General features: G+C 40.0%; 1 protein-coding gene across 1 annotated transcript in view; it reads right to left on the bottom strand.

Annotated features, from left to right (window-relative positions):
- Positions 1–1,115: 1,115 nt before the first annotated feature.
- Positions 1,116–25,950, bottom strand: part of fam20ca (FAM20C golgi associated secretory pathway kinase a) — a 40,221-nt gene continuing 15,386 nt past the window's right edge. Inside the window, exons 4-10 of the mRNA XM_077532509.1 lie at positions 7,871–7,963; positions 4,134–4,249; positions 3,691–3,871; positions 3,498–3,607; positions 3,213–3,294; positions 2,154–2,213; positions 1,116–2,073 (exon numbers count right to left, since the gene is read on the bottom strand). Coding sequence (XP_077388635.1) covers positions 1,815–2,073; positions 2,154–2,213; positions 3,213–3,294; positions 3,498–3,607; positions 3,691–3,871; positions 4,134–4,249; positions 7,871–7,963 — 901 coding nt within the window. The 3' untranslated portion in view covers positions 1,116–1,814. The remainder of the gene's footprint in view (positions 2,074–2,153; positions 2,214–3,212; positions 3,295–3,497; positions 3,608–3,690; positions 3,872–4,133; positions 4,250–7,870; positions 7,964–25,950) is intronic.

The raw sequence follows: 25,950 nt of genomic DNA, 5'->3' as shown, positions 1-25,950 counted from the left end.
ACTGTAATCTCAGATTGCATTTAGTGTACATTAATCCTGCAGCTGACCTCAATGTCCTCTACTACTTGAAACATGACTGGAATAAGGCAAGTAAATGACACTGCATATGATGTTGTTGGACAACGTTTACAATGTTTTGGTGTATTATGACAAGAGACTATCACTCTTTACGTGGATGTTTTCACATGCTTGTGATGAGAAAAAAAATGTCCTGATGTGAGAAAAACGTGAACGTTTAAGAATATCTCAATCTTTCCATGATGCACTATTATTTTCTGCTGACAGTATACAGTGAACTCCTGCATATTTGCAGATTATTACTATTATTATTAGACAGAACCGAGGCTTCATGTGCAGTTTTTATGCTCAGGGCAAAGCCATGTCTAATATAAAATATGCATTGGTGCCATATGGAGCCTGACCAATACTTCACTTTTGTGGCTGTTGCCATTGACAATGGGGGCAAAACCAAACCAAACAACTTATAAAACTTACCGTATTTTCCGCACTATAAGGCGCACCTAAGAGCCTTCAATTTTTTCAAAAGCTGACCATGCGCCTTATAATCCAGTGCTCCTTATATATGGATCAATATTGAGCCGCAACAGGTCTCGCTGTCAAGACGCTATCGGTGATCCTGCACGATCGGTGACGCGCATGCGCAGAAGATCCCGCCATCTTGGATCGCTAGCTATTACTAATACTTTACCTCAGAGAAAATAAAAAAAACAGCTGTTTGTTCATTTTGGGAGTGAATGGAGTTGTCAGAAAGCTGGATTGTAATCTATTAATAAAGTTTGACTGACCTATCTGACTGTTTTGTTGACATTCCCTTTAGCGCAGCACCATCTAATGGATGCATAATGTAACCCCAGCCTCTACTGTAGCGCCGTATATATGGAAAACGTTTTAAAATATGTCACTCATTGAAGGTGCGCCTTATAGTGCGGAAAATACGGTATATCTGCTATCTCCGCCGATATATATGCAGTATATGAAAGAGGAACATTGATATAAACTGGGCAAGAACACAAATTCTTACGCTACCCAAAATATGATTCAAGGCAAAGAAGCAGAAGAATACTAAATTAAAATAATTAAACTGTCAACAAAAGAACTGTAAACAATATAAGCTGTTTAATGGTCTTATAAGGAATAATAGTGGACATGGGAATTAACAATTGCAAATATGTTTGCTTCACATAGATGCAACTTACCTGCCATTAGTCTGTCTAAAACGCACATTAATAAAACTAGAATGCTCTCATTGACGTGGCCTAATAGCATATTTCCACATGGACGTTATTGCCACGGGGCACTAAAGTGTTGTACAAAGTCACATCATAGCCTGGAGCAAGTTTCTCTGGTCGTGATTATGAGTGGGAGGAATGATTATTATAAGCAACGTGACACAATAGAAAAAGTGCTCTGCCGCCATCTTGTGGCATCATAGGCAATTTCAAAACTTTTTCTGAGGTGGCGTCGCTACTTTTGGATTTTGGCTATTCAAGGCAGGGTTTTGCTCCCACCTATGACAAATCCAGATGGTTTCACTGTACTGCTGCCAAAAGTGTGCATTTGATGACGTAAAGATAGAATAAAACATGGACATGAAGCAGACACTGGCAAACGGATCTCGCGCGTAACCAAACCAAATGTTCGTCCAGTCTGTTGCCGCACTTGGAGGTCCGTCTCTTGTATAAACACACTCCACCATTGATGACAAGTCTTGGAATTCACTGAATTCAGCGTGATATGAAAAGCGGGATTGGCTCCAGCGTTCCCGCATCCGGCGTTGCCGTTATCCTCCCTCACTACCTGTGAGCGGAGGCCGTGTGCGTGGCCGCCTCGCCGTCCACATCTTCCTCCACCACGTTGCCGTAGCCTTCCTTCTCCACGCAGTCGGCCAGCACCCGCAGCACCAGGCCCAGCCGGCGGTCCAGGGCTTGCAGGTGAGGCCGGATGAGGATCGGGGACAGGCGGTCTCGGAGGAGGGACTCCTCCATCAGGGCGCTGAGACGGTAGTCTTCCTTGGCAAGCAGCTGGAGACGGAGGAAGGTGGACTTCTTCACCCTACAAACAAAGAAACGCTTGTTTGTATACGTCCTTTTCTTCGTTCGAGTCATGCAGAAATAACGTTCTCGTCTTCTGACCTGCAGCATTGACTGAGAGGGACCAGGATGGACATCTCATCGTGGGAATGTTTCCCAAACCTGAACGGTTCAATTGAAAAAGACATATCAAGTGTTAATTGCAGTTTATGCAGAAATTGGGGCTAAATGTTGACCAAGCAACAAAGGAAAGGAGCAAAGAAATGTGTGAATAGACAGTTTTCGGTCTGTGAATCTCTTGAGGAAAAATATTTCAGAATCAGTGTTTGGACTGACAAAAGGTTATTAAAAAATTAAAATTAAGAAAATGACTAAAACTAATACTGAAACAAAAACATTTTTATGAATGACATAAGAAAAAAATAACACAAACAACTGAAACTACATTTTACATTTATAAAACTCACCAAAACCAACTACAATTATTGCAAAAATGTTCTTCATTTTCATCTTTGTCAATTCATTAAATTCATGAGCCTTTGGGGTTGATTTTAAATGAAATGTATTTGGGTATTGTTTAACAGCTGTCAGATGGAAGTCAGATGGTTGAACTGCCTTCTGGGAGTTGTGGTCCCTTTAATGTGTGTCATGTAGACGTGATGTCATCAAGCGGCAGCCAATAAAGAAACGCCACCAGATGGAATTGCTCCTATAATTGCTTCTTTAATACTTCTCTACAGGAATTCATGCCACAAATCCACTTTCTGTTGACTTGTATTGGATTTGTGGATGGTTGCTTTTAAAATAATATTTTTGTTGGATTTTTTACTAAGCAATACTTATTGTAATGCTTATTTTTATTTTGCATACAAGAAATACACTAAATTAAAATAAAAACTAATACAAAAACTAAAAAAATAAAACTAATAAAAACTAATACACTGGTCCTGAAAACTAATTAAATGTATAACACAAAAGTCAAAACAAAAATAAAAACTAACTATAATGGAAAATGCCAAAAATAATATAACCCTAGGACTGACAAAAGAAAGGGAATGTACAAAGGTGGACTAAAACATACATATTTACTCATGTCGCAGAATATCAACGCTCCTATGCATTAAAAAGAACAAAATGTACTTTCAGAAGTGTTGACATTACCCTCTTCCATTGTCAAGGTGAATAATGAAGGTGTCATTTCCAAACTTCTCAAAAGTTTCGTAATGATGGCGATCCATGTTACCTGGAGAGAAAAACCATCGTTAACAGGCAATTTATTGATAAATGTGATTTTTAATGTCATGTTTAACTGAGGTCAAGGCACAAAATTTGGCACTACAAGTCTATTCAATTGAAATGATATCCAAGCAAGGATATTTCCCCCCCCAATGTTACAATTGAAATATTGAACACGAGTTTATGAGGAGGTGCTCAAATGGCTCGTACCCATCAGGAAGTCAAAGATGGTCATGTCCATGACATCCAGGAGTCGCGTGCCGCGGTCATACGGAGGCGTCTGCTTCACCTCGTCGCAGTAATCTGGATCCACCTCCCACCTGCTCACATTAATAAAGAATCGTGAATAAAAGGATAAAAAAAAAAAAAAAAAGATCTTAAAGTGATGGAGTGCGTTACTGACTCCGCCTTCTTGCGTTTGTGGTATGAGCGCCTCCAGGGGTTCCTCCACGTCTTGCGTTTGGCCAGGTTGAGGTCGGGCAGGAAGGCGGCGAGGGAGCCTTCGATTTGATCCGGTTTGCCGCACAGCGCGTGTTCGGTGGAGCAGTAGTATGAGCATTCGCCGTAGAAGCACACGTTGTTGGCTGTCACAAGAGAACATTGATGGCATTTACAAAACAATGTCTCATATATATACTACTTTACAGTATAGCAATCACATGCTTTTTCAGCTGTAAAATATTTATTCTGCTCATGGAAGGCTTGCTTCCTCTTAAGAGTCTGCTTGCAACAGCACCACCCTGTGGTCAGACTTGGCAATCACTAATTTACCCTCACATTCATTCTAGTCTAGTGCAAAGCTGCAATGACTTGTGTTGTGTTGTGTGAAGCTGCTGCTGTTTTTACCTGGTGAGATGAAGAAGGTCCTCCATAACTTCTTATCACGCGTCACGTCTCGAATCTCTCGCGTCATGTTGACCAGCCGCCCGGCCACTGGGGGGACTCGCCGAAAGTCCAAAACCCTGCAGGCAAATTTGTGAGTGGGGGCGGAGTCAAGTCAAAGATGAAGCACATCTTCTTAACGGACATTTAACTTGTCTCCAGTTTTGTTTTGACATCTTATTATCTCAAAACCAAAAAGGTAGACATCAATTCACAGTTTTAAAAATTAGGGTTAACTTATAGACTGAATTTACACGCACACGCATTCAGATGAAACAAAACACAAATTTGACGTCCCACAAGAACAATTCACCCTTGTTGTGTGCCCCCCCGCTTTTTTTTTTTGTTTAACGTAAGAACACTATGCCTTGTTTACTTTTCCAAGTGACACTTGAGAGTAAGCCTCGTGGGAGCACACACACAAACAAACACACACACACACCTCCACGAACACGTACAAGCTGACGTACTGATCCGAGCAGAGTTGATGAAACTGAAGCTGACAAAGGACGGCATTCAGGAGCCGCAATCCGCACCGTCATGTTGGGCCGCTGTGACAAAGGAGCACCTGTCTGGCCGTCTAGGTGTGTGCGTGCCGGTGTATGCGTGTATGCGTGTGGGTGTGTCCATGAATGCACACTTAAGGAGTTCAAACAGTTTAGAAGGCTTACCTACATTAGGAGGTAAGAAATGGAAAGAAGTAATAGTAGCTGTGTTTTGACTTTGAATCTTTACGTTTACAACGCCTTCTTGATATCAAATACCAGAAACAGTTCCTATTCAGTTGTATACAGATCTGAGGTTATGATACATTTCTTTACAGTTTTTCTCCAAAAGGTTTGACACATTTTTTGAAACTGAGATATTTTCAAAATACCATGGACAAATCCCCAAAACCACTGTACAATTGGTGCCAACTAAATGGCATTCCTCATTGCTTTCATCCTATTGCCAATGTCTCAATACATGTCTCAATTGCTTCAGTGAATCTGTGCAAATGGTTGTGTACGTTTAGCCTACAGTTAGCACAATGTGCCCACATTTAGTACATTTTCCAAATGAATAGATCTTGCTGATCAAAGTGGATTACCGTATTTTTCGGATTATAAATCGCAGTTTTTTTTCATAGTTTGGCCGGGGGTGCGACTTATACTCTGGTGCGACTTATGTGTGAAATTATTAACACATTATTATTTTCACACTAAACCGCAAAAGGGTGCTCTAGGCCTGTGTTGATAATTTTCAACATTGCCGGTAGAAGAGGAAGCGGCGCATCGTCTACCTCCCGAGTTGGGGGAGTTGTTTGGAAGTGACACCGAGGATGAAGATTTCATTGGATTTAGTGATTTGGAGTGAAACTGATAGTTTGGTAAACTTGTTAGCATGTACTTTATGCTAGAGTTATATGAATAACTTGTAGTGATGGGAACATAATTCACCCACGGAACGTTGGGACGAAGGGAGTTCCGGGGGGAAGGTTTTGTTATGTGGAAAAGGGGAGTTAGCCTGTTAGCTTCTAGCTGAGTGGGGAGTTGCTGTTAAGACCTCAGAAGCTGATGTCAAAACACCAGCCTTTGGCTTTCGTGCTTCAACACTCCGCCTCCGACTCCCGTCACGTCTTGCTACAAACTCTTAATATGTTACGTCGTTACTGACATTACCAGGCATGTCAGTCATGTAACGTTAGTATACCGTACGCTTATTCAGCCTGTTGTTCTCTATTTTATTTTAATTTTAAATTGCCTTTCAAGATGACATGTATGTTTTTGGTGTTGGATTTTATCAAATACATTTCCCCCAAAAATGCGACTTATACTCCAGTGCGACTTATATATGTTTTTTCCTTCTTAATTATGCATTTTTTGGCGACGTATAATCCGAAAAATATGGTAGTTGTTTTTCACTCTAATGGTTGTCCTCTCCAAAACATGTCCGTAGGATTTTAGTGTGTAAGTCATAATATGCAAAATCATCCGTTTAATTGTCAAAATTAGTCCAGGATAGCACAGGGGGAATCAATGGAGAGGATGGTTGAGACATTCCCGTCGTTTTATTCCTCTCTTCAATGCAAGGGAAAATATCCGCTGCGACGTGGATAAAGAATGAGGACGATGGCCAAGAGGGGAAAGTGACGATAGTGACTGACTGCACAGTAAATTCTGTAGAGTAAATTTGACTCTATTTAGAATAAATGTGACTATTTTGAGTGGGACCAAATAGACTCAGTTTTAGAGTAATATTTAGACTTGGAAGTGAGTAAAATAAAATATTGAAAATAAGTCACTCAAGGGTTGAGGAACCTTCTGGCTGGGAGACGGCCGCAGGACCGCCTGAGCTACGCCAGTTCTACTCTTTGCTTAACTCCAAGTTTTTGGTCTTTGAGTTGTGAAGATTCCAGCTGACACGACCGATATACTAGCAGGCAGCAGGAGCTTTGTGGCTCAGCGAGTCGATCAACTGACTCCCAAGCTGAAGGTCTTGAGTTTGCTCCTCAACCCTTGAGTGACTTTTATTTTTTTCAATTCTTTATTTTACTTGTTTCCAAGTGTAAATAATACTCTAAAACTGAGTCTATTTGGTCCCATTCTAAATAGAGTCAAATTTACTCAACAGAACTTACTTCATTTATGCTGTGCACGAGATATAATTTTAGTTATTAGTTTTTCATAAATATACAGAATTTGGTATTCTTTTGTTGCACTAATGTATAAGTAACTTCGTGTGAATAAAAAGTGTTGCAATTTCCTTGACTGTGAGTGGAGTATGTCAAACTTTGAAAACTGCTCTTGTAAAATCCTTTTCCCCCCTAAGTTTTTTATATCATTGTATTTTATTAGCGGCACCTTTGCTGTTGTGAGAAAACATCTAATGATTTTGACTTGCAGTGCTCACAGAATTCCAAAGAGATGATGCATTGTGGGGGCACTGACTACTTGTATGACAAAGAAATTTGATTTTGACACATAGGTGAGCTATTTTAGGAGCAATATGAGCTTTTGCAGATGATCCATGGTGTTCTGCAAAATCATTAAGTTCAATCAAGTTACTTTTGGCAAAAGCATGAAGTGAATGCAGATGAGCAAAAGGAATTGAGAAGCATCTTTGCAGTTGTGACAGTACCGACTCTTTGTTTGGGAAAGGAACTTGGAATGAAGCATGTGTGACCAGTTATGAACTGATAGGTTGTGCACAAATGGCCAAAGGAGCTTGCAGTTTTGAAAATGTCACCTCAGTTTCAAGAAATGTGCCAAACCTATGGAAAAAAACAACAACTATAATTCGAGCAACGAAAAAAGCAGGCAAATATTGTGCAGGCTAATGTAAACCTGATTAGTTGCTGCAAGTAAACTTTAAATAACCTGCGCTGAAATGATTCATACTTTGTAATTTTACCTTGTCGCGTAACGGGATCGTGTTAAAATCCGCAAATTCAACAGCGATTATGACGAGATGATCCCAGCACTCAGTGTGCTCATCTAATCCCTCATGTGTTCAAATCCCATTCAAATATTCACGCTTTAAGTCTATTAACATTGCACCTTCGGTTCTAATGCGCCGCCGTCTGTGCGGATGAACAGGTGTGACCCTGTCTTTCCCGGAACTAACCGAAAAGGATGATTTACAAGGGGAAAAAAAGTCACACACTCACAGAGGATGTGAAAACAATGATCTTATGGGAACAGAGCGAGAGTCAGGCTGACCTGTCCAAGTGGAAGGCGGCAACCTCAGCGTTGTGCCTCTCAAAGTCAGAGAAGTAAAAGAAGTCTGGAGGCGTTTGCTGCTCACGCGTCTGCCTGCAGGATGAAATTAAGAATGATGTCAGCACAAGCAGAACGAACTGACAGAAAAGCACGTTCAAAAAACTAAAATAAATACAAATCTTTAGGGTGATGTTCTGTCAAATGCTTCACTGGATAAATGGCTGTGGCAGCTATCAAAATATTGAAAAAGAAAACCCTCTATAATAAAACGTGCAGAAGAAGACAATAAGGGAGATTGGGTGATGGAGAATTGAGCTAGCGATGCTAACTGCAATTGTTAACTACCAACAACTTCTCGTTTTCTTGAAAGTGAACTTGAATGTTTTTTTTTCTTCTCAATTACATGTCCCCCATTGTGAGTGGTGGGACGTCTTATTCGCGTCTTTGCGAATATTCTCATCTTTCATCGCGCTTGAGTTGACCTCAGGGTGAAGCATCTACGGTAAAGCCCTTCCTAGCGCAGAGGCTAATGCTAATGTGCGGACATGGCTGCTGGAGTGAGGCTGCATGAGATTTTTGGGCTTCCTCTAATACACGCACACACTACACATAAAACACTAGTGATGGATAAACCGAGGCTTTCCGAAACAATGAACCACTTTCAAGACAATTGCGCCTGGCTGCGCTAAAACGAAGCACTGCTTCGAGGCATTTGACACACTGCAAGAGCTCCATCTACTGGTCAAACCTGCGCACATGGAATTTTTAGAATCACTGTTTACAAAGCTTCATTACTTGCGATCATGTTTGAGCCTCACCATTTCATAAGTTCATTTAAGTTTCAGTAGATGTCTATCTTTTTCAACTGTGGGATTGTGTCGTACTTTTAAAGTGTGATTTACATAAGTAAAGTTGAACTTTCAAGTCTGTGTATTGCTTTTGTCTTTGGTGTTCAAAACAGTATTTTTAGAGTAGGCTATTATTTATTTACACTCGGAAGAGAATAAAATAAAGAATTGAAAAAAAACCCAAATACATGATAATCCTAGAATGGAAAAAATATTTGAGCCGAATGATCATGACCTTGCCCATTTTTTGTATCAAGTAATTGGGGCTTTAATTACTGCAGGCAGGTTGGTCAAACACCGAGTTCATCTTTCCCGCGAAACAGCGTGAAGTCGCTGACACGTTTGTGACGTTCGAGGCCTCGTTTGCAGGGGTCACGTGATTTTTGGGATGCCCAAAGTAGTTCTCGGAGCACTACTCAGATTCGAGCAGGAAGGCTCGAGCGTAACATCTCTAATAAACACACACACACGCACACCGCCACGCTCACAGCCAAGCATTTTTTTAAAGGAAGTGAATTTGTGCCAACCAAGTCATGGGTCTGACTCAGAAACTGCTGGAAGTCTGTCTGCCAGCATGTTATGACACTTCCCATTTAAACACACACAAACACACGCGCACACGCGTACATGGACTATCCTCCTTGATGCTTCCTCTTCATTTCAATGCACTGAACTACAAGGGCGTAGCTTAGCTGTCCCACGTTTTCTAATCCGCTTTCTTGAAAAAGCCAAGCGGTCCAACATGGCACAACAACAAAGTGACCGTTTAATCTTAAAATCAATTGCGGCTATTGTGGTTGCTCTCACACAGCAGAAGAAAAGGTGGGTGTGGATAATGTGGTGTTAAACATTAAAACCCATCCGTTTGCCTTGGTTACCATGTAGTGAAAGTACTCATGTTTTCTGTCTGTTTCTTTTTTGTTTTGTTTTTGTGTGCAGATGGTTTGCCAAATTCCTTTTTTCTGGGTCCAAAGAAAGTGATTGCTGAAAAGAAGAAGCGGATGATGTCCTTCGTTAAAGCTTGGAATCAGAGAAAAACAGGAGCAAGGCATCAACTTATTTGATATCTAAGCAAGAAGAGGAAGACAACTTTATTATTACAGAGATAAAGATAAACGCAAATGTGTGTGCGACTGATCCGAGGTATGAGCATGGTCACAAAATGAATTAGATTCCCAAGTCACGATGCATTTCCATACGGTTACTCGTCCTTCTTCTGATTTTGTGAGCTTGCACGGTTGGAATTCTACCACGACCACAAGGAGTAAATAGAAAAGTCATGGAACTAACTTATGTATGCGTGCGTGTGCGTACGTGTTGGGCTTCCTGTCAGTCTTTTTGTTCTGACTCGGCAGTTTTAAAGCTCTTACTTACTTGAGCTTAGAGCTGCTGCATGCTGGCTGCAGAGGAGCAGAATATTGGGGACGTAAATGCCAGGGATGAAGATGCTGACTTACTTTCCCTGTAGTATATTTTGTGTTCCGAGAACTTGTGGAGTACTCAGTACACCTCTCTCACTGTGACAGTCAGACATAAAACTCTTCAGGCAGATGTTATGTCAACAGTGACAGTGTGGAGGTGTTGTTAGTGTGCATGGTTTTTCAGAGTCTCATTACTTTCCCACATGCATACAGACAGACTTTTTGCGTCCTCAATCTGTGTTGATGCCATTGGCGAAAGAATCTCCGGATGAGCAGCATCAATTTCAAATCAATGATAAACAAACTTGTTGGTCACACACTCAAAAAACATTTGGGTCAAAAATATCCCAATAGGAGTCAAAAAGGAGTCAACCCATCTTAAACAATAACATTGTTTCAAATGTAATCGGCAAAGCATTCCCCTCGTTCTTCGCTGTCTGACCCCCCACAAAAAAGTCTTCAGGGAGAAAGCAAGGTCTGGAATTCGAACAGAAAACGCGCAGCTTTGAGGGCAGCCGCAGCGGGCCTGCGGGCGAGGTCACTATCTGTGAGCACCAGGGCCTCGCTGGCAAAACTTCACATACAACAGATAAATTGTGAGCACGCGAGCTGGAGTCTTGATCGAGAATCAGCTAGGAGAGAGACGGCCTCATCTGGCCAGATGGCTCGAAGTCGCTGTCAAAGGATCAGGCCGGGGCTTACGGTTCTTCAAAGCTTTGCCGCGCTCTATCTACACTCCGTGTACACGTTATTACACACGGCCACACTGTGGACAAAACATGATTGGGAATCAGAGGGTAAGATGCGGAAGGTATAAAATTCCATCTTGATGATGGAAAACCCTGAACAGAATCCACTGACACACTGATCCACCTATTCTGGCACTGTCCTGACACCAACAAATTCTGGAAAGATGTGTCTCATTTTATTATTGATCATATTGACTCTAATTTCTGTCATTTCTGGGAAAATGTACTGTTTGCTTTCTGTAATAATGATAGTGAACAAACTAAAAAATATTTCTAATAGCCTTGATAATTATTTTGGCGAAATTTCATATACACAACTCCAAAGTAAATCATTCAAAACCAAACAATACATTAATACAGTGAAACCTCTACTTACGAACGTCTCTTCATACGAAATTTTCGAGTTACGAAACGCCTCAACGGAAAAATATTGCCTCTTGTTACGAAAGAAATTTCTAGATACGAAAGGTAAAAATATATTAGCGAACATAACATACTTTCGGCTATGGCTATTTCCTACCATAGGTACCTATGAGCGTAAATACTAGATCGGTGTTTGTGCATCGTTCTGGCATCCCATTGGCTAAGAGGAACCTCTACCATAGGTATGAGCGTATACTAGATCGGTGTCTATACAGCGTCCTCATCATTCATCCCGCGGCCCATGACGTGTTCCAATAGTTTTTCGTAAATTTATGAACTAACGGCCGACGAATTTGTGCAAAAATTCAAACAATTGGTGATTGATGAAGGCACAGTACGCTTTTAATTGCGACGAGACGGGCCTTTTTTGGGAAAAAAAAAAGATGCCTCGCAATACCGGAAGTTTCCATGACGTTTCAGAATTTGTTTAAAAGAATCGCCTAGAAAAAGTGTTCACCAGTCGGGCGTTTGCTCACTAAGATGATGTTTGCCTTGGACATTTTCAAAGGATTGTTTAAAAAAAAAAAAAAAAAAAAAAAAAAAAAAAAACTAAAGCAAAAGCAAACATCCTTGAATCGGTTCTTTACAAAACACCAGGCAAAAAAAACAAAAAAAAAAAACATCTGAGAGAGGAGGACATGAACCAAAGAGGGCAAAAAACGATAAAGACAGCAGTTAAAAAGGTGAATGACCATCATTTTTATTCTTTACTCTATTCTTTGTTTTGTTTTTTTACATTACGCACAACGCTCATTTATTGTGCAATAATCTAATTGTAACATGTATTTGTTACATGTTTTGATGCATTTTTATGCTTTATAAAACATTTATGTCTGAATTTTGGGAGGCTTGGAACGGATTAGGGCATTTACATGGAAAATGCGTCTCTACTTACAAAATTTTCTACTTAAGAACTTTCTTCCAGAACCAATTAATTTCGTAAGTAGAGGTACCACTGTACTATATTGAGCTCTATCAACAAGAAAGAAATGAGAACTGTGGCTTTATGCTCCTTTTAAAATGTTTTCATTTAAATATACCCCCCTGGCTTCTTTGTTTGTTTTCCTGTATTAATAACGTGTAGTGTTAATAATTTGTGAATTATGTCTAAATTGTTCAATAGGTATATGAAAAAAATGTCGCAAACAGCAAAACAAACAAACAAACAAAAAAACAACAACGTGAGATTAGTGCATGTACAATAGGAACATGAACCAGTTTAAATGAATTTCAGAAGATCATTGTAGTATCTTGGCACAAAATGCCTGACTTAATAAATGTGTGCAAATATGTAAACAGATGTGGAACCACCAAACATGCTAAATTGCCACCTAGTTCATTTTGTGCACTCTATGAGGAGTATTTGCTAATTGATTGATTGTCTATGCGGCGGAATGTGATTAATTTAATCAAACCTGAGATGGAATTGCGATAGCCGATTGTGTTTCTTCAAACACGTGTGAAAGGCAGGTGAAAACCACAACGCTGTGTGTACCCATGATGATGAGGCGCACGCAAAATGAAAGGTGAAGCACATGTAAACAACTTTGAAATGTCAGAAACAAAAATGATCATGACAATGCTCTATGGGCTAACTTACAGCCAATCACAGGAAGGAGTCATGTCATACAAACTCTTTTTGATTCTGCATTTCCTTGTGGCTGGATCACTTCAACGTGATGGCATTTGCCTGATGTGGGCTTCTTCCAGAGTCATTTTGCAGTTAAATAGTACATATGGCTTTTATGTGGATGTGGCTTTACATAAATGAACCGAGCAATAGATTTCTTCTGTAACTCTGTAATATTTTGCCAACAGTGCGTGCAATCTTTTAGAGTGAGTCAACATGCAATTTAGTGGCCACCATTTGGGGTATGAGTAAAAATTTTGCAATCTTACTAAACCATGTGTAACAGGGCCACCAACAGCGCACACAATCTTTTAGAGAGAATGCACAACTAAATGCCTGCAATTTGGCATTTTAGCAAGTTTTCTGAAAATTTAGACTCAACCATTATTTGAATGAAAATAGATAACACTGTCATTGGAGACCAGGAATCCAATTTCTGCTTTCAGGCTAGCCGTGGGTAACAAGGGAAATCATTTTGGGATAAACGAGCAACGGACAGATGATAGATGCTTAATCGGGTGCCCATCAGGTGCTGATTTATCTCAACCTCGGTAACATCTGTAACATGTTTGAATATTCTTTTTGGGATTCTGATTTGTCTACTTTCGTGCTTTATTTTGGAAGCTAATTATAGTATATTAATATTTGTTTATCTTCAAGTGACAGAGTGAGTGACAGCACATGTGCTCCTGTGTATTGGAAAACACAATCTTAGTCAGAGGACTGCTTGTTTTAGTTCATGTTTGGTAGTGAGCCGATATGCTTTTTCCATTATGCTTTTGTCACTTTACAAGTATGTTGACTTCAGGATTGCAGTTGAAGATACTGAATTCAAGATAAAATCATTTCAGTGCTTTCAAATTGACTTCAGAATGAAAAGTTTGTGATGTTGAGGGATTCTAAATAGATAGATGCCATGACTACTGAATAGCCAAACACTTTTTTGTAATTTTGATATTTGATATTTTTCATGTGTTTGTGGAGAAGTTTACTGTTATGTGAAAGAAATGCCTCTGGCTCATTTGATTTGATAAACAATAGTGCAGCTCAAGTTCAACTTTGTTTTTGGAGTGTGCCACAAGTTTAGGATCAAACAAACGCTTTTCACAGTGCTCATCCATCATGCATCTCCCTTTTCACTTCCAAACTACTGACCCAAAGTTAAAACATCTAGAATACTAAATAAAACAGTTGGGTGGACATGACTGCGCTAAAAAAAAAAAAAAAAAAAAAAAAGCTCACTTGCCAGAAGTGTTGAGGCCATACAATTGCACAAACCCAGTTAAATATAATCCCTGAGGTTCTGACCAGAATATCAAAAAACTCCTTTATGACAAGACCGCAATGAAGACCAACAAAAATGTGTTGCTGGGTTTTGACAGTGGGAAAGTAATCGTTAATCGTTGGGTTTTCAATCTATCCATCCATCCTTCTCTCACACTTACTAAAACCGTCTTATTTCCTGTTTAAAGTTTTGACAATGATGGATGAGTGCACATCCAATAACTCTTCAATGTGTTAGTGATTTGAGTTGTTTACAAACTTGAATTTGACTTATACAGGCTGGGCGAGAGACCAACCACCCACTGAAAAGCGTACTTTATGAATATATTCATCGGTGGAAGTAAATGGTTGATGAATACAGTTTCACTGCCGTGTCAAAAACCTCTGGTTTGTACATTTGGTGCGAGGAAACACAGTCACATCACATTGGAGTGTAATATTTAGCCGCATGGTGTACATTATGTATGGATTCTACCTGCCGGGACCGAAATCGGGTGGGTCGCGTATTCAGATCCTGATCATCTGAATGCCTTGCATGTTATGTGTACATACCACCAAAGGGGATTAGTTGGTTTTAAAATCCAAGAATGACAGGACAGGTTCCTAGCTTCTCTCACTGGCTCTACACAACAAACAAAAGCAATATTGGTTCATTCTCAACAAGCATGAGTGTTCCAGCAACGCATATCCACTCTTGGTCATATTTACATTTCCATCCACGGAGGATTAAACGTTTTCAATAGCAGTGAGGAAATCCTTGGCATTTTCTCCACCGGCTTTGCATAGAATACCGACTGCAAATTGTGTGTGATTTTTCGCAACATGGAGGGTATTCTTGGGTCAGCTGTGATCAGATGTCAAAATGCAGCAGATTGGGGATATTTACAACAATAAGCCACATAGCGCTTATGTCGTCACTGACTACCGACTGTACATTTTTACATCCTAAGCCGTAGCGTGTTGCGCCAACTTTGATAGAAAATCAAACTCTTAAGTCTATATTCTGCTTTTTTTTTTTTTTTTTTGTAAATGTGAGACTGGAGAGGTGGATAATTGTTGTTTTAGTCATGCACACACAATCACACTTAAGCATATTCCACCTACAATTTATTCCTTCTCTTCCAGATGCTTCCGTCCCTCAAAGCTGGTAGATACAAAAGGATAGAAGAGCAGGTGAGTTCAGACCGACGCTTCAAAGGAACCAAAATGAAAAGATTTGAACCAAGTCATGAAGCGGAAAGAGAAAAAGAGGGCTTGACATGAATGCACTGAGTTCAGCATCTTATCCTACATGAAAGGCAATTTGAATCAATGTGGTGGTGGGTGGGTACTACTTTTTTGGGGGGGTTAAGAGCTTTTTTCTGCGAATGTTTTTGTTTCTACCCACACAAGAAATGAGAGGGCATCATCATGAGTCATCACACACGGGCACTCACAATGACGCGGGAACGGATGTGAGGGGAACAAAATCTTGTCGGGAAACCGAAAGAAATGCCCGTTTGACAAAACGCCATCAATATTTGAAATTGCACAGTACGACTAGAAATATAGAAATATAAAATATGGCAGTATTTTGTATGCATATGAATAAAGGGTTTCTTTAATATAATATTCAGCGTTTCAGTTATATTAAGTTAGCGGCGGCAGGCCGCCACTTCTCAATCCGCGCCGCCACTCCTTTGAGCTAGGACAAACAAACAAACAAACAAACAAACAAACACAACCCTACTTTGCGGTGAGCCAAACGGCATTCTTTAACATCCGCATTCGGACTGCTTTCAAATCAACGTTACGATCTTCCGAGCGGCCGAGATGAGTCTGAACAGACCACGCACGGCAAGAATATCTGTTCAGATGATCTTTTGGATATCTGTGTGTCTCTACGATTGTCACCAGCGCAGATTCGGGCTAAAATCGGACTAATTCTGCCGTATGAACCAGGCTTTAGCGCTGTTACATTTGGAATGACAACATGCAGCCGTGATCTTTTGACGGATAGTTTGATAGCTAGTTTGAGCATGTAAACTGAATGTTCAACAAATATCATGTGGCCAACATTTACTTGCTTTGTCAGTGTGTTTAAACTTCTTTCGATTAGTTCTTGGTGGAAAAGACATTCACGGACTTGTGTATAAATTCAAGTAAGTCCGGGATCCGGTGTCAAGATTCACTGACCATTTCCCGCAGTACTTACAAAAATAAAAGTCTCTACGCATACCAGCTGTCAAAACCTTTATTAGGATGAGGTGCAACAAGAACAGTGCATTTATAGTGTAAATGTGTGCATATGACATTTTTGCCGTAAAAAGCTACTCTCTGTAAACGTGCACATGTCTGTGTTTCAGAGTTCCGTTATATATAATCCTTGCGTAAAAGCGATGTGCCTGCACACAGTTTTGCTAGCCAGTGTGTCCATTTGGCTTGCAAAATCCACATCTTGACATGAAAACTGTGATGCTTATTTTCAGCATTGTTATAGTCTAAAATTTGGAAGTTGGAAGTATGCCTATAGAGCCGCACAGATACCACTTATTTCATGTCAGACCACAGCATATCAGGCAAGTCGGCAGCTTAGTAAAATTCTAAAACATTCATTTTCAAAGTGTGGTAGGCTATCAAAAAATCACTGCCTATTATTAATCCCTGTTTTTCAACATATCTTGAGGTACAATTTGCATTAGGTCATGATTCGGATACCAGGAGAGTCAAGTATTTTTTTGAGGTGGAACTTTGAATAAAACATTTGAGACCAAAAACACTGGTCTAAAGTTAGAATTCAACAATGTGTGCCTTGCTTTTTCTTGGACTTTTTTTTGTAATGCCAGCAGAGGACAGCAGTGATAGGAAAGGCGCTTGATTATATTGAAGACCACACAACTGCAAACGGAACTAGTGGTTCCACTGGATTTTTCTCAAAGAAAAATAAACACACAAGTGGAGTTTCCCATACTAAAAATATTGCATGATTCATCCTGTGCTTCCCCAAAATAATTGTTACTTGAGGCAGCCCCACTTCATAAAAAGATTCGCCTCATTATAGCCAGAATTTTCCCTTTGCACACAGTCTAGCAATTTGACACATGCTTTCACTACAGACAAAACAACTGCCTCTTATATGTAACACATGGAACTGTTTTATTTTAAAACAGTTTTCGGTGTAGGACAATTTAACTGAATCATTTGTAAATATTTTAATTTGCTATAATTAGGCACAGTCTGAATGTTCAAACTGTGCATAATGTTATGGTGTCTTAAAACGGAATAGTGTGTCTTATTTTTGATAAGCCCTTTGGCCTTCTGCGCTACTGTATTTTTCATTTTGGTCATGGTTGTGGTACTTGGAGAGCTGAGTAGGTTGTGCAAAAAAAGTTGGAGAAGCACGGATCGTTCGATTACGTGTCAGGTTTACTTATTATCGTGGCTCTTTAAAATGCCACACTCGATTTTCTTGTCCACTTATTTTCCTTTGGGAATGTGCAATAACAACACAGTTGTGTAATCCAAAAACCTTTAAACTTCTGCACTTGAACTACCACAACATCCAGCCCCATGGCCAAAAACCACATTTGGGCTGCCTGCTAGTTATTTTCTCTTCATTGCTCAGCAGAGACTGAAAATGAACAACATTCGACTTGCAAAAAGCAAAAAACAACTTAAAGAGTCTTTTTGGGGAACGTGTTTTGCGAGCGAGGCTGCCAACGGAGGCAGAAGTGTTTGTGCTTCCGACCGAGCGCTCCTATTTGGAGCTGTCAAGCCTTCTCCTGTCGTGCTCGCCGGCTTGTGGTCGGCTGGCGTTTTCTAAATAGAAACCATCTATCAGAGGCTAAGTGGTGGTTGAGAGATGTCATTGTGGTCAAGAGTGGGTGACGGCCGTGAATGAGGAAGTGGTAAAACCCCCGTAGGGAAAAATAAAAACTAAAAGAATAAGCAGCTTGGAAGCATGGAAGTTCAGTACACTTGAAGATGATTTGAATTAATTTGAAAGTTGAGTCTATTTTGAAATGGGAATACAAAAAGGACCAAAAGGTCGAGTGCAGTTTCCAATTTTGGTAAAATATGTTGCCAAATTACCCTAAATCGAAATAGAAACATAAGAAACACAGCAATAAAAAAAATGAAGAATCCCCATTAGTATGTGCATTTAAAAAGTTTTTTGTAATCACCAAATGTGATTCTAATACATATTGATTTTGTTATGTGCATTGTAAACTAGGAGTTGTGCATGAAAACAACCAAAAAAGGGAAAGCAAAGGTGTTTTGTAGAGGTAAAAATAGCAAGTCTATATTTATAAACGGAGCTTGCAGTCACTGAGCCACTAATGCAACTCACTCGCTCGACTTCAGTGAAACGGGGTGAGTGTTTGTCAAACCTTTCTCTGGCTTTTCTTTTTCTAGCCTCTCATTGATCCCGTAATTGTGTCATGGTGAGAGAGAAAGGGGGAAAAAAAAAAAAAAAAAACACTATTCAGTGAAAAATCTTTCCAGCAGAACCAAGACAGAAGCTCTTGTGTTAGCATCACTGCCACCCAGGGTTGCCAAAAGGGCGCTAAGTGGGATAGGTGGGGAGTCCAGATCAGGTTCCGGGCCTCGTTGGCCTGGTGATACCAGACCTGTGTGAGGTAGCCCCTCCCACTTCCTGCCCAGACAATGAGCATAGCCACAGAGATCCCGACTCGGATTTAATTGATGCACAATGATTTTATTCTTCTGCTGTCACCTGACTTTTCTTGCACACGGTGCTAATTGCTACCTTGCCTCACACAAAATTGGATGACCACAACTTTCTTTCTTTCTTTCTCTATTTCTTTCCTTCCTCCATGTTGACATGTTTCTTTCATTCTGCTTGGAGATACAGCAAGGCCTTGAGATAATTAAAACAGTCATACCGCAAATCATCTTTTCATGTTGAAATGTAAAGATGTTTTGTTTTTTTTGTTTTTTATTTGACATTGCATGAATTGAATGCTGTTCCTTCTTGTGTGGCCACTTTGGACACCAGGGGGCAGTATAACACAGATATTCTGAATCTCACATGAGTTCTAGGTAGTCCTTGCCTGGTTGCAGCATCCAGTTATATTGCACTGGGGTGTGTCTTGCCTAAACCGTAAGTGGGATTCATACTAATGTCTCAACTCTCTCAGCTCATCAGTACAGCAATAACATTAGTCATTCTATGCAGATGATAAAGAATATATGACTGTGAGTACTGTTATGTTGTCTGTCTATATTTTGTGTCTAATCCTCAGTTACGTATTTGTATGTCTTAATTTTTTCCGCATGGGAAGGTGAAGGAGGGTCCAAAATTGGCTGGCATTGAATGAGTTTATGGGTTAAAGTAGCACAACACATACGCTAATTAGCGTAAACATTAAACTAGCTTTAGGCATTTGTTTGGTTGTTGTAAATACACGGGATGTAATTCTTTGATTTTTGCAACTTAGAGTGGGAAAAAAACAGCTTGAAGCCTCTTTTTTCATTATTTTTATTACTATGCCAAACTGCCGCTTGCTGTTAAATGAGTTGAGTTCACTGCCCCATAGCTATAATGTTCATATCTCAAGTTTTTACTCACAAGTAAAAACATAAAAAATCGGCCCAAACCCAGTCTGTTCCTGTAAAAATTCCCAAGTCACTCATACTCATATCTGAAGGCAGCACTGTCCATTTAGGTGCGCTTTGATCCATCATCTCGAAGCTTCTAATCAAATGCTGCAGCGCGGAATGGAGAACTGCGTGTGGTCCGTTGGCTTACGAGCGCCAGTTGATTAGCGGCGTTCGTACAACCCCCCTTTGAACTCTCCCTCAACTTGAGCACAATTATGTCAAGCGCTCGTTTAAGAGAACCCACTCGGGATATTCTGTGTCGTTTTTGACTGAATCCCTTCCCATCTCATCCCATAAATCACATTAGGCCTGCTTTGCTTTTCCTCATATCTATAAAAAAAAGTCATGGTCAATTTGGATGTCTAAAATTCACCTCCTGGAGGCACATTTGCAGCATTCCAGACAAAAAGCACCAGCGGCATTCCTTGTGGGGAGCCTGGGAATTCACCCATCCCACATTTAAAACTTTATAATGACACGCTGGGATGTCTGAGCAAGCGAGTCAGGTCGTAACAGACATGGTAGGGTGCCACTACACACAAGCATAATTACACAAATATCAGACAAATGGACACAAATTCTCTCTGGTTTACTTTGACAAGTACGCAAAAATATAAACATTAAATACATACTAAGCATAAACTCACTGGAAATAGACACTAAAATACTATATGTGCTTTTCCCTATAACTTAAGTTATGGCCAAAAGTTCTGACAATGACTCAATACTTGTGTTCAGACTAAACTCTGATGGTTGCTTGCATTTCCCTTTTGCTTCAAAATTACAGTTACAAGTACTTGCAGTTACAAGTATTTTTGTAAATCCCCCCAAAACCTGGCTGAGTGATTCCAAAGAAGGGACAACATTGTAAATAAAAAAACATTTTGTACACATATAGTGAGTCAGGGTACAGTAGAGAGCTTTTCAGAACCTTTGCTCTGGTAACACTGGTGCTACCCACTTTTTCAGTTGGTCGCACCCTTTTTGAGGGAAATACAGCATGACTGTATTTGTTGAAGTAAAGTTGTCTCAATTTGCATAGCATAGTTTCACATGACGTAAAGATTGACAGTGACAATATATAGGCAGCTATATCAACATCCATCCATTTTCTGAACCGCTTGCTCCTCACAAGGGGTGCTGGAGCCTATCTCTGCTGGCTCTGAGCAGTTGGCGGGGGACATCCTGGACTGGTTGCCAGCCCATCGCAAGGCACATAGAGACAAACAACCATCCACATAAACAAACACACCTAGGGACAATTCAGAGCGCCCAATAGGATATATGCTACGGAAGAGGCGGGACTGTTTTTGCACATCAGTTTGTTTCCGGTTCGGTTTCCGACATGTGGGCTGCGTCAAAAATACTTGTGCTTCTGACTTTGTGCCCCTCGGTTGCGCGTTCGCAACCCGGACCGGAAACAAACTGATGTGCAAAATCACGTTCCGCCTCTTCCGTAGCATATACCCCATTAACCTGCCATGCATGTCTTTGGAATGTGTGAGGAGACCGGAGTACCCGGAGAAGACACACGCAGGCACGGGGAGAACATGCAAACTCCACCCAGGAGGGCCGGAGCCTGGACTTGAACCTGGATGTACGACCCAAACCATGGCGCTTGATGCATACGGATCACGGCTCGAAGATGAGCCAACATGTTGCACAACTCACTAAAATATGGACTCGCGCCGTGCGACTGGATTAATATTTCACCAGCACAGGCTGTACAGTGGGCCGCATTTGTGGGTGAATTGGTCGCAGCGTCGAGCCCTGCAGTGTGTGTGTGTGTGTGTATATATATATATATATATATATATATATATATATATATATATATATATATATATATATATATATATATATATATATATATATATATATATATATTAGGGGTGTTAAAAAAATCGATTCGGCGATATATCGCGATACTACATCGCGCGATTCTCGAATCGATTCAATAATCGGCAGAATCGATTTTTTTTTTTTTTTTTTTTTTTAGGATTCACACCTTGAGCATGGAAGAATGTTATATGAACGGAACATTAAGCCTTAATATTTTATTTTAATTCTGTTCAAACATGAAACAGATTACAACCTCTATAAGACTGAAATTTCAGATAAATAAACAATACATTTTCATATAAATCTTACACTCTACAAGCTTACTGATTAGTATTTTCTAAATTTGAATGAAAAAAATCGCAACAATCGACTTATAAATTCGTATCGGGATTAATCGGTATCGAATCGAATCGTGACCTGTGAATCGTGATACGAATCGAATCGTCAGGTACTAGGCAATTCACACCCCTAATATATATATATCATTACATTATTTAAAAAGCTGAAGCAGCAACACAAAATTTGACATTTTTGCTCTGGTAATAAAAACCTCAAATCTGCAGCATGAAGATTGATGGCCGCAATTAAAACATCAACCAGAGGGCAGGTGCTACACCACCTGCAGTATTTTACAACAATATATTATTCTTTTTTTGGACACATTGTGTTAAATAGTTTGAGGGAGAAGCCATGACTATTTTTGTTTTGAACTGGAGATTCATTACTTTTTCTAAAGTTGTACACCCTGAATATGCTTCTAATCTAATCTGCTGACATTGCTGCTTTAGAGCGCCTCATTGTCAGCAATGAGTGTGCGCACACCACACAGATAAAGGCAATAAAGAAAGAGGGTGATTTTTATTTTTATTTTTTTTTGTAATAAAGTCCAACTTGATAGCCCACATACGGACAATTTGTTTCCAAGTGGCGTGGCCAGTTTAGAGTGCCTCATTGTCACAATGTAGAAAAGTTATATTTTTGCGGCTAATGTAGTTAAGTAGGCATAAAAAAAGATGCTTGATAAAGTGGCATCAATTTTTCCAAGGTTTGATTGACAGTTGCGTTTAGTGGGGTGTGATTTCATTGCACTCAGCGGAGATGCCGGCGGCGTTTGTGATCGGAGACGGGCTGATTTCAAATTTGCCAGGGTTGTTAACAACTCTCTTCACTGTGGTGTGTCAAATTTACAAGATGTTGATTTTCACTTTACAGGGATTTTACTGCATGAATCTGAAAGACTACAAGAAATATGCAGCAGGTGGGTATCCGTGAAGGTGTCGTGGGCCACGAGCAGCACCTCACGGCTGCTCCAGTTGAATGAGAAGACAGTCAATACCGTATCGTTTGAATACCTTGAAATTTGAAAAACGTTATGGAAAATTGAAGAATTCACATTTATACATGCAACAATGTTTTAACCCGTCTTTTATACAGGAATATTTTGCATTCATATCAAAGCACAATCTGTGCAGAGGTCTGCGCTCAAATGAGTGCCCAGTTTGACATTGTAATTAAAGAACAGCCAATTTTAAGAGATGTCCTTGGAGGTTTTGCATGAATAAATCACAGCAGTCTGAGCCCACTTGCTGCTTTGAAGCTTGTGATCCGACTAACATTTGTACACCTATCCAAAGAGCTTTGTAGGCGAGAGAACCCACGTTTCATAGCTGATAAAACCTGGAATACTAAAGTCATCATTTGTATGGGTTGAACCTGAAACGTGTACTGGCTTTATTTTTAATTTAGTTTTATCAGCTTAACCACATTATTCTGACATTGCAGAATGTGTACTGTATATAAAGAAAGAGAGTGAGCGACAAAAAAAGAAAAAGTCCTCCACTTCCCGAGGAGTTGACCTAGTAAAACATTTATGAGCGATGTCTCCATGTGAAGTGCGTAAGGGGAGTTGAAAGCTTGGGATTCTAAAATAAGAAAAGCGCTCTGTGCGTGTATGTTTTTTCTCTTCCAGAGTGTCTGAGTTGGCAGTTGGCCTGTCAGAAAGAAACTCATCAGAGATTTGTGATGACAGACTGACGCGTTCAGTGGCACACGTTAAACTGCCGACCCTCCCAAATCAAGAACAGACTTTGAGCTGAGGAGAGGATGAAGCGGACAAAAGTGAGACAGCAGAAAGAGACACAAAGGCCTTGTTTCTTTTGACAGCCAACAAATAATATAGAACAGATGTACGTAAGAAAGAATAGGAATAAACACATTATACTGTAGAATTAGAGCACAAAGGAGTGGTTTGGGCTAACCCGATATAAATGAGTATGAGAGGGAGATTATGTGGTGTGTGAGAGGTTGTGTTTTGAGGCAAAAATGTGCACAGTCAGTTAATGATTTAAAAAAAAGTTAATCGATTAATCGACATCAACAACTATCTTCGACTTAGTGTCGACAAGTCGTTCAACCGCTACTGACAAAATAGTGCGTTCAACAGTGTGATTAACAGGAGGAAAATGGTATTCCCTTAGTAATAGAGTAGAATTCAGTCAGAAAAAGACACCGTCATCTATAAGCACATTTGATTTATGGAACTGAATACTACTTTACTAGCTGCATATTAAGACCTCCATAAGCACACTGGGAAATGACTTGGAAAAAAAAGGACATGATTTTTCTTCAGATCTATCTTGATTTCTTTTCTTTCCCTGCCCACATTGCAAACAAAGCCCACTTGATCTCTCCAGATTGTCATTGATTTGGACAGCCAGCTCCAACAAATTGCTTGCTTGTGTCCTGAGAAGCTCTCTCTCTCTCTCTGGTTCTCTTTCCCCAGACATGGGATTGTTCTTGTGTATGCGTATGTGTGTATGTCATGTCTGTAAAAGGGATGACGCCTGAGACTGCACATTGGGAAGAGAAGAAATGTGCGATGGAGATGCAAAGTTTCTCTCCCAATTATCCACCAGTGATGTATCCAGTGTGAACACGACGAGAAAAGCAGAACAATATCGATGGCAACGTTATTGTGATGATCGAGGATGGATAACATTGATTTGTGAATTCATTCTTGTTTTTTCTTTTCTCCACAAGTGATTTGACTTCAGCTATTTGTATGAATGATAAAAGCTTAATCTTGACGTAATTTATGTTTACAATAATTGATTTCATGAATTTAGTCTTGACAAGATGGCGTAATGATCAAACATAAACAAAAAAGAAAGCACATTTTCATCCGTTGCCTTGATTGGTCAAAACAAACATGCAAAGATGCCACATCGTCCAATCAGCTCGAATCACAAATCCCTCCTTTCCGGACCGGATCTGCCGAGTGAAGTCCCAGATTGATAATGTGAAGAACACCCTTGAATGAATCACAGTTATCAGTCTGGCTTGTGATGTTATATTTTTTTTTTTACAAATCGATAGAAATGTTCATTTCCTACCTAACTTGTTTTTTTTTTTTCCTTAATTATTAACAAAACTAAAGTCTTGAAAATATAAAGTCCATTTTAATCTATTATATCTATGGCCAACTTTTAATTCCAAAGGGGAACTTTTTAATGAACCGTAAGTGGGATAGACTAAAGCCTGGTACACGTATAAGGATTTTTCAAATCGTAAAGATTTTTTATCTTTGTCAGATGCCTCACATAAAGATTAAAAAAATCGGGCATTTAACAGCTTTGGTCGTATTGTGTATAAGGTGCGCAGATAATCTCATCACAGCTCCCTCACAAACATAAAGACGATCATCTCAACACTGGTCAAGATTCCAGTCCTCCGTGAGAGACCTCTTGCATGATTATACGTGATCTAATCAAAACCAGAAGGGGGAAAAAACAAACAAACAACTGAAACAACTCAGAAATGACGAGAAACACCATGGAAGACAACAGACGTGACGAACTGGAAGTAATGATGGTGGTTTGCGGACTACTCCCACGAGCTGGTCCTCCATGGTAGAGGTCCACCGGACTTTGTGCTTCTGGTCGGACATGCTTTCTGATATGCTTGTTGTTTTTGTCTACGCGCACTTCAGTTAAGGCGCCTCTTGATTGGCTACATTCCGTTTGACGTCACAGTTGGTGGCGCAGGCGCATCTCGCAGTCCCTGATTTTTGTTGTAAATATTGAACATGTTCATTATTTAAGATTGTCGGCCCCGACTGGTTTTGGACCCAATTATCAGGACAAATCCACTCTTAACACATCTCACATATAAAGATAATCTTAGAAAGACAAAAGATTGTCGAGCGTTTGACGTTCTTGGTCGGGAAGGGGAAATATCGGGACAAAAACAGCCCGATTCTCTTCATGTGGGAACCAGGCTT

The sequence above is a fragment of the Festucalex cinctus genome, chromosome 1, assembly GCF_051991245.1.
Source record: "Festucalex cinctus isolate MCC-2025b chromosome 1, RoL_Fcin_1.0, whole genome shotgun sequence".
Taxonomy (NCBI): domain Eukaryota; kingdom Metazoa; phylum Chordata; class Actinopteri; order Syngnathiformes; family Syngnathidae; genus Festucalex; species Festucalex cinctus.
This window is presented reverse-complemented; position numbering and strand designations above follow the sequence as displayed.